This window comes from Berghia stephanieae, chromosome 10 (genome assembly GCF_034508935.2).
Source record: "Berghia stephanieae isolate SIO BIC M18660-M18661 chromosome 10, UCSD_Bste_1.3, whole genome shotgun sequence".
Classification (NCBI taxonomy): Eukaryota; Metazoa; Mollusca; class Gastropoda; order Nudibranchia; family Aeolidiidae; genus Berghia; species Berghia stephanieae.
Window position 1 is genome coordinate 3,264,526 of NC_088369.1, and position 9,910 is coordinate 3,274,435.

General features: G+C 33.0%; 1 protein-coding gene across 1 annotated transcript; it reads left to right on the forward strand.

Annotated features, from left to right (window-relative positions):
- Positions 1 to 144: 144 nt before the first annotated feature.
- On the forward strand, positions 145 to 9,910 carry LOC144955893 (DNA polymerase delta subunit 3-like). The gene is made up of 6 exons (XM_078886151.1): positions 145 to 341; positions 3,628 to 3,683; positions 4,156 to 4,261; positions 5,914 to 6,021; positions 7,553 to 7,617; positions 8,619 to 9,910. The coding sequence occupies exons 1-6, from the start codon at positions 270 to 272 to the stop codon at positions 8,719 to 8,721; spliced, it is 510 nt and encodes a 169-aa protein (XP_078742277.1). The 5' UTR covers positions 145 to 269; the 3' UTR covers positions 8,722 to 9,910.

Below are 9,910 nucleotides of genomic sequence, written 5' to 3' on the forward strand. Positions count from 1 at the left end.
TTATGTTATTTGAATTCTAATAATCTATTTTAATAACTTTTATGAGATGGTTATGAAATAAATCAGCCATTAAATACATTGAAGTTACAAACTAATAATTATAAAATTTATTTTGTGCCGTATAGCAGCCACGATTCACAATTTGTATGAAATTGCGGGAATGAATCGAAACAGAAAGTTAGTAAAAAATGATCCTGTCATTTGCATTGTTCAGGTTTTAACAACGCCAAATAACAATTAATAATAAGTCTCTACTGCCACATATTATAATGGGCTTGAAAGAAGAAGATACCCTTATTCAAGAAAACATTCAAGAGTATGTTCACGATGATAACAAAATAGTAAGTATTTTCCTAAGTCCTAAGTGTACCGTAGTCTGTGTGTAGTCTGCTATTTTCATTTTCTCTCCAAACTCAAAAGTAAAACTTATTAATTATATAATAATAATAACGCTGTGATTATCCCCAGACACCTGTCTGTGGATAATAAAAATTTGTTATCCCCAGACACCTGTCTGGGGATAACGAACTTTTATTATCCCCAGACGCATATTTGAAACTCCGCTCTTTTAAACAATTATCCACATTCCAGAATATGGAATGTTTCCAGATGCACATAGAAATAAGGAAAGTTAATAAAATATCTATAAAAACATAAAATTAACCAACATTAAAATCAGTTGTTACTACATATACACAATATGCGTCGACTTCGAAGTGGGTGTCATGGCCGAATGGTTTAGTCGTCTGCCCTGGAAGTTTGACCATAATCGACGTTGTGGGTTCGAATCCTGGTAACGTCACTTTTTTTTTTTTTTTTTTTTAAATTCCGTCTTCTTTTTACAGAACGTTGAAAGGGATAAATGTCCCATCCATCCTCCCCCCCCCCCACCTCTTTTTTTATTATTAAACTCTCTCTCTCTCTCTCTCTCTCTCTCTCTCTCTTGTTTTTTTCTAGTTTCTAGCAAATATATTCGTCCCCACTCCGATCTCAAATAGTGTCGAAAAAAAATAAATAATTAAAAAGCAAACAAACAGAAATTTCAGAGATCGACCAAATGGTCAGATAGAGGAGAAAAAAAAAAACAATAATTGTTTTTAAAATAAAACAATAATTGTTTTAAAAAAAAACAATTTAAGAAATTCATGCTCAGAAACGGAACATTTACATAAAGGTTTAGCAAACAAAAAACTCTAAGGTTTAGGTCAAAATATAAAAAAAAAAAAGAAAAAGAGAGATTTCCCTCGGAGCAGGGAATAGTGTTAACAATAATAATAATAATAATAATAGTATGATAATAAGAGTATTAATAATAAAAATAATACTATTATTGATAATAATATAATAATGATTATGATGGTAATAGTAATAATAATAACAAATATTACAATTATTATTATTATTATTATTAATTATTATTATTATTATTATTATTATTATTATTATTATTATTATTATTATTATTATTATTATTGACGAAAACAAAACAAAAAACAATAATAGATCTAGAGCAAATTAAATAATGAAATAATATTATCGGAGAAATAAAAAATTCAACTGATTAAAAAAAAAACTCTTGCTCGGAACTCGGAACAAAAGTGAAAACAATGAAAATCAATTGGGAAGAAAGAAAGAAAAGTTAAAAAAAAAAAATGAGTGGGGGGGGGGGGGGGGGGGGCGGTCGCGACTGGGTCGAATGTGTGCAGCTAAAAGGAGTAAAATGAAAGGTGGCCTTACCCACTGAGCTGCCTATCCACACCGCTATCGGAATATTTTAAATTCATATATGAGCTAAACATATTTCCACCATTTTTGCTTCCTTGTTTTGGTACGGTAGTTATTTTCATCTCTGATTCGAATAAAAATATGTTGTTGGATCTAGTTTTGTGGACGTGTGATACTAAATTGTATTGTCTTGTGCGAAGCAGACAGGAAAATAACAGGTGTGGGTTTTGGGCTTTGGGGCGAACAACACCATGGCCTAGGAATTCGTCCGCGACATAAAAATTATTCCCGGTCGTCCCCAAAATTGTGGCCAGAATGAGCAAATTATAGAAACAAGAGATGATCAATAAAGTTAACAGGTAGGTTGGTAATGAAAATTTAAATGGTTGGTGGACTATGAACAGATTTGATGATTAACAACTTTCTTCCTGGTTGAAAATAAAAGTCGAATTGCCAGTTTGACGTTTTCAGATCAAAGTAACAAAAGAAATTTCATTGATCCATTTGCTTTAAAATATTTTTTTTTAAAAGAGCTGGATTTGACATTTGATCACTATTTACTTTCATCTTGTGTTAAATATCACTTGATATATTAACTGTTTTGGGACACAACCACTAGTATTTTTTCCAGAATATTTGGTATTTTTCACGCCTAGTTTGGCATTTTGCATAAAATCTTTCTGCCCACTTGCTACATGCGTCTGGGGATAGTATCCTCAGACAGGTGTCTGGGGATAACAAAAATTGGTTATCCCCAGACACTTGTCTGGGGATAACGAATTTTTATTATCCCCAGACAGGCGTCTGGGAATAATGACAGCCTAATAATAATGAATGGATAGGCCTTTATTAAAAACATTACTTTTAGACCCAGGATACACGGTTTTAAAGTTAATATTTTTTGGGTCAAAATTTACCATTGCAAAAAGCTCAAAATCTGTGACTGTAATCCCACTTCCATGGGACTGGGACTTTACAGCTTAGACTTAGACTTAGACTTAGACTAAAGCCTACTACTACTAAGTTAGGGGCTAAGGCTTAGTAGTAAGTAGGTCTAGCATTTTGCATTCTCTAAAATGCTATCTGGGTCATAGAAGGCCTATATTGCATTTTGTTTACCCTAAAAAAATGCTATCTATTACTGTTATTCAGGCAATAGTTGGTCATCAGCAAGGGTAAAAGCGGTGTTGAAAAAGATGCTGTTAATGGCCAGATACTCAAGAGACTTTCCCAAGGACTCAACTTTGAACTGCTCAGAGTGGAATTCGAAAACTCCATTATCAATGCCAGCACTACAATACACCACCATATGTTCTGTGACTGTGTTTTATTAGATATATGTTACAGTGAATGAAATGATCAGTAGGATGATGAAAAGGTTTGAACTGAGATATTGCCAAGTTTAGTTAGAAGGTCAATTTTTCTCTTAAATAAATTCTTGTCATAAATGATTTTAAATCAACCCTTTTTGTACATCTTCGGGAAATATCAAAGCTTATCTAGTCAAGTTGAAAAAGTATGAAATTTGAGAAAAGTTGCTGGATACCTTTCCCATACATCTGATCAGAAAATGAAAAAAAAGTGCAAATCCAAAATTTTCACCTTCCGACTATGTCATGCTCTGACAATCATCTCCTCTCACCACCCCGTTGGCTGTGGCATCACACTTAATGGGCTACAGGCGTACTGCTTTGCCATAGGCAGAATCAAATAATTGAAACAGAAGTTAGAGGTAACAACTAAAATTTCCACAGATCCAGCAAAAAAGGAAGCCAAGCTAATCAGGACGGTTTCAAAAGCAAAGCACTTTATCCAATTACAGTGAAGTCCTTCAGTTTTAATAGAATTACAACAAAATAAATAAAAGAATTTCAATTATTTTTTTTTTTATTTTATCTCCAGGTGACTTGCAAATGGCTGAGTCTTACTCTGAGTATTCCAGTGAATTCTGCAAAACTGTAAGTGAACCCTCATGAGTACTGATATAATACACTCCAAAGCCATTAGGCCTATGGAGCCAGAGTTTATCCGAGTTTCTATGGTGTGAGATGGACAATAGCAATTGTTTTCTACACTTTTGATTGGATTCCATACTTTTTGCCAGATCTAAGAACAGTCCCAGCTATCCAATCACTGGTGGATGGACAGGGGGGGGGGGGGGGGGGGGGTTAAAAAATCTTGACTTCACCTGGAGTTGATCTTAGTTGCTTTTGAGTTTGAAGCGAGTCCTCTACCAACTGAGCTATCAGGATCTCTGATGATAAGAATGGATTTCTGTAAAATGGAAGTATTAGATTACAAGTCATTAAAATCTGTTTAAATCCGATAGGGAGTCTGACATTTTCTATTGTTTTCCCTTACAAAAATTTTAATGTTCAAATATTGTTCATGTTGTATTTCAATGTTCATTTATTACTTTTGATAACCCAGGGCCTTATTCCAGTTTGTGAGTAGTACGAGACAGAGTGGGAACAACGATGATATTAACGTAACATATTTTGTGTCTGGATTTGAAACCAAAGAATGTGGTACCAAGGTATGTATAAATAATTCATCCATTTATTCTGTCTTATTTCTTTTGTCATCTTTTAAAATAATGCAGTTGTGTCTAATTTAGAAGTTTAAACTGAGGGCTAATTTTGCTTGAATTCACTGTCTCAGTGCAATATAATGTTCACTTAAAAATGTTCTGGCTCCTAGTCAATTGCGTCTATGATCTTCCATGTCAGGCTAAAATTTACAGGGTTCTCACATTCCGCAGATCCATAGATTTCTGTGATTTCTGAAATTATCAGTGGGTCACAAGCTGATCCATGATCAATGGTTTCAGTGGTTCACAAGCTGATCCATAATCAATGGTTTCAGTGCTTCACAGTCGATCTGTGATCAATGGTTTGAGTGGTTCACAAGCTGATCCATGATCAATGGTTTCAGTGGTTCACAAGCTGATCCATGATCAATGGTTTCAGTGGTTCACAAGCTGATCCATGATCAATGGTTTCAGTGGGTCACAAGCTGATCCATTATCAATGGTTTCAGTGGTTCACAAGCTGATCCATTATCAATGGTTTCAGTGGGTCACAAGCTGATCCATTATCAATGGTTTCAGTGGGTCACAAGCTGATCCATTATCAATGGTTTCAGTGGTTCACAGTAGATCTGTGATAAATGGTTTCAGTGCTTCACAGTCGATCTGTGATAAATGGTTTTAGTGGTTCACAAGCTGATCCATTATCAATGGTTTCAGTGCTTCACAGTCGATCTGTGATAAATGGTTTGAGTGGTTCACAAGCTGATCCATTATCAATGGTTTCAGTGGTTCACAGTAGATCTGTGATAAATGGTTTCAGTGGTTCACAAGCTGATCCATTATCAATGGTTTCAGTGGTTCACAGTAGATCTGTGATAAATGGTTTGAGTGGTTCACAAGCTGATCCATTATCAATGGTTTCAGTGGGTCACAAGCTGATCCATTATCAATGGTTTCAGTGGTTCACAAGCTGATCCATGATCAATGGTTTCAGTGGTTCACAAGCTGATCCATTATCAATGGTTTCAGTGGTTCACAAGCTGATCCATTATAAATGGTTTCAGTGGTTCACAGTAGATCTGTGATAAATGGTTTGAGTGGTTCACAAGCTGATCCATGATCAATGGTTTCAGTGGGTCACAAGCTGATCCATGATCAATGGTTTCAGTGGGTCACAAGCTGATCCATGATCAATGGTTTCAGTGGGTCACAAGCTGATCCATGATCAATGGTTTCAGTGGGTCACAAGCTGATCCATTATCAATGGTTTCAGTGGGTCACAAGCTGATCCATTATCAATGGTTTCAGTGGGTCACAAGCTGATCCATTATCAATGGTTTCAGTGGTTCACAAGCTGATCCATTATCAATGGTTTCAGTGGTTCACAAGCTGATCCGTGATCGTAGATGGAGGCCAGTTTTCCAATGTTCCTCATCTCGTTCATCCCAACATATTCAGAAACAGTTGATCACATTTTCGTTCCTGGATTGGAGCTCTCCTACAATTGTGTGTTTGCTTCTTGCTCTTGCAACTCTGAATCTAAGTTGATTTTTTAAAACCTTTTTTTTCTTCTTTCTTTCTTTATTTATCATTATTAATTATTATTATTGTTTTGTTTTTGTTTTTTGCTTAAAAAAATTATTTTTTTCTCTGCTCAGATACTGAAATGTATAGTTGTACCCGAGTCACACCTAGACTCTTTAAAGAAAACAATGGATCCAGTGACCAGCTGTCATGTCTACAGTGTGCAGAAAGCAAAGCTAACGGTGAGTTTGTCTCTTGTATATGTGCTGATAGGTCATTCTATGATGTTTGCCTCAAAAATACTTCAATTATAAGCTATTTGGAAAATCTAAGGAAAAAAATTCGCTTTCATTAGTTTCTGTGGTAAATAATGAAAAATAAAGCGCAAACTGACTATCTAGCATCAAAGTGATAGAATTTATAGGATTTTATAAGTTAAGTAACAGTTACTCAGTTAAGAAGTTATAACTTTTTTAAAGTGTCGAGAAAGTGTGTAAAAAGTTGATACTCTTTCTCTGACCACACTGTTTTGAACCTTTGAGAAACTGTTTCTGCTATTCTATTGGGAATAGATCATTGGTTTTTGGTTTGTTTTACATCATTTAACTGATAGAAACTGTTTCTGTTATTCTATTGGGGTAGGGGGGGGGGTATAGATCATTGGTTTTTGGTTTATTTTATATCATTTAACTGGTAGAAACTGATGAAACAGATGAATTTTTTTCCATAGTTTTTCCAAACTGCTTAGTATTGAGGTATTTTTGTGGCAATTGTCACAAGAACAACCTTTTTAAACTGATTACGATTGTCATAACATCACAGATCGCTGTGGCAAATGTCACAAGAACAACCTTTTGGTACTGATTGCGATTGACATAACATCACAGATTGCTGTGCAAACTTCACAAGTACAACCTTTTGGTACTGATTGCAATTGACATAACATCACAGATTGCTGTGCAAACTTCACAAGTACAACCTTTTGGCACTGATTACGTACAATTGGCATAAAATCACAGATTGCTGTGGCAAATGTCACAAGAACAACCTTTTGGCACTGATTACGGTTGGCATAACATCACAGATTGCTGTTTACTGCTAGCCAGCAACCTTATCTGCTCTCACAACATTCTAAATGGATTATACAGGGGGGTCGATATCATTGGGAATTATATTGACTGGAGAGCCGAAGGACCGAGACTACACCGTCTTTCCTTGAGGTCAATAATTTACCAATTTCAATTTAAAATCCTGTTTTAACACCTTATTCTCATACACATTTGAATATTTAAGAATACAAATTGGTAAAATTGAATGGGTTATAATACCATAAATTATTTGTTTATGCATGACATCATCAGTCAGTTAGATACCACTATTTACCTGACCCGCATTTTAATAAGTGCAAAGAATAGAAGGGGTTAATGAATTGATTTATGTATATATTTATTTATTTATTACAAGTAATATCTTATTTTGCCTACTGTATTGTTTTCACAGTTACATTCACTGTATCCTCATTCTGTCCTGATGATAATAGTGAATGAATGTAGGCAAATTAAGGGGTGAGAATACTTTAATAATTTAAGTTCTTTAAATCGTCAAGATTCGTGCACATTAATATCTCATGGAATATTTATTCATTATGATGACATTTCAATAATAATAATATCTTCTCATATTATCTAAATTTTGTTTAGCAATTATCCTTATTCCTTTCCGTGTCAGTTTAGTATTGAATGTGCTTTACACATGTCTTTTTTCCTTCTTCAGGACTACACACCTTTGTATCAGGCTGATTATGACATCTGTAAAGAGAATGCTGAGACCTTAAACAAGTAAAGTTGCATAGTTCATGGTTTTTCTTTACATTATATGTTTACTGTTTGTCTTTTTATTTATTTATCTATTTATTTGTTTATTTATTTATTTATTTATTTAAATTTAACATTAAAAAAAACCAATATAAAAAACAAGAATATATATAGTGCAATATCCACTTAGCATGCTAAAAACGCTTTACAAAGGACCCCACGCCATTAGCAACACTTAACATATGTAGGACGAGACATGATGCCTGTTGGGCGATATTACAATTTTTTTTCTTGTCAGAGACAACAGTGTTAACGTCCAGGCACTGGTTTTACACCTGAGTCTGGGGAAAGAATGCGAATAGAGAGACTTTTATGAGGACACAACTATGCGCAATACAGAGCAGGATTCGAACTCGGGACTTTCCAAAGGCGAGTGTCATACCACTAGACCACATAGCCGCACAAAATATTACCTTCTATTTGATCGTTTCACATACCCACTTTTAAAGAGAGTTTTGATGTTATCAATGTTTTGTAGTTACATTAAAAAAAAAAAACCAACAATTGTTTCCTTCATTTTACGCTTGTTTCATCATTTCATATTTTTGTATTTCAATAAAAAAAAAGTAATAATGAAAGCTTAATTTTCATCTGGCTGACTTTGTGGTCTGTTGATAAGACACACAGCTTGTGACCCAGCAGTTATTGGGTACTTTGGTCGGTTAGATCTAGTGAAAAGTACTTGGTGATAGACTAGCGTCCCATCCAAAGGATTATTGTTCTTCTTCTTCTTCTTCTTCTTCTTCTTCTTCTTCTTCTTCTTCTTCTTCTTCTTCTTCTTCTTCTTCTTCTTCTTCTTCTTCTTCTTCTTCTTCTTCTTCTTCTTCTTCTTCTTCTTATTATTATTATTATTATTATTATTATTATTATTATTATTATTATTGTTATTATTATTATTATTATTATTATTATTATTATTATTATTATTATTATTATTATTATTATTATTGTTATTATTCTTTTAGGTTTAGTTCAATATCTTGTCCATGGGCTGCCATGAGGGAAAATGAACCTATTGGGAAGCAAAGTGTGAAAAATTCCTCTGCTCACAAGGTAATCTTGTTTTGAACTTGACCTTATTGTGCCAATAAAGTAATCAAAAGTATGAAATTTTGCTGTTTTGCCTTCAATAAGTTATTGTATTATCATAACATATATCATAAACATATACCACATCATTTCATATTATCATGACATATATCATATCACATCGTAACATATCATATCACAACATATACCATGTCATTTTATATTATCATGACATATACCATATCACATCGTAAAATATCATATCACAACATATACCATGTCATTTCATATTGTCATGACATATATCATATCACATCATAACATATCATATCACAACATATAACATGTCATTTCATATTGTCATGACATATATTATATCACATCATAACATATATCATATCACAACATATACCATGTCATTTCATATTGTCATGACATATATTATATCACATCATAACATATATCATATCACAACATATACCATGTCATTTCATATTATCATGACATATATCATATCACATCGTAACATATCATATCACAACATATACCATGTCATTTCATATTGTCATGACATATATTATATCACATCATAACATATCATATCACAACATATAACATCATTTCATATTGTCATGACATATATCATATCACATCATAACATATCATATCACAACATATAACATGTCATTTCATATTGTCATGACATATATCATATCACATCATAACATATCATATCACAACATATAACGTCATTTCATATTATCATGACATATATCATATCACATCATAACATATATCATATCACAACATATACCATGTCATTTCATATTGTCATGACATATATCATATCACATCATAACATATCATATCACAACATATAACATGTCATTTCATATTGTCATGACATATATTATATCACATCATAACATATCATATCACAACATATAACGTCATTTCATATTGTCATGACATATATCATATCACATCATAACATATCATATCACAACATATAACATGTCATTTCATATTGTCATGACATATATCATATCACATCATAACATATCATATCACAACATATAACATGTCATTTCATATTGTCATGACATATATTATATCACATCATAACATATCATATCACAACATATAACATGTCATTTCATATTGTCATGACTTATATTATATCACATCATAACATATCATATCACAACATATAACATGTCATTTCATA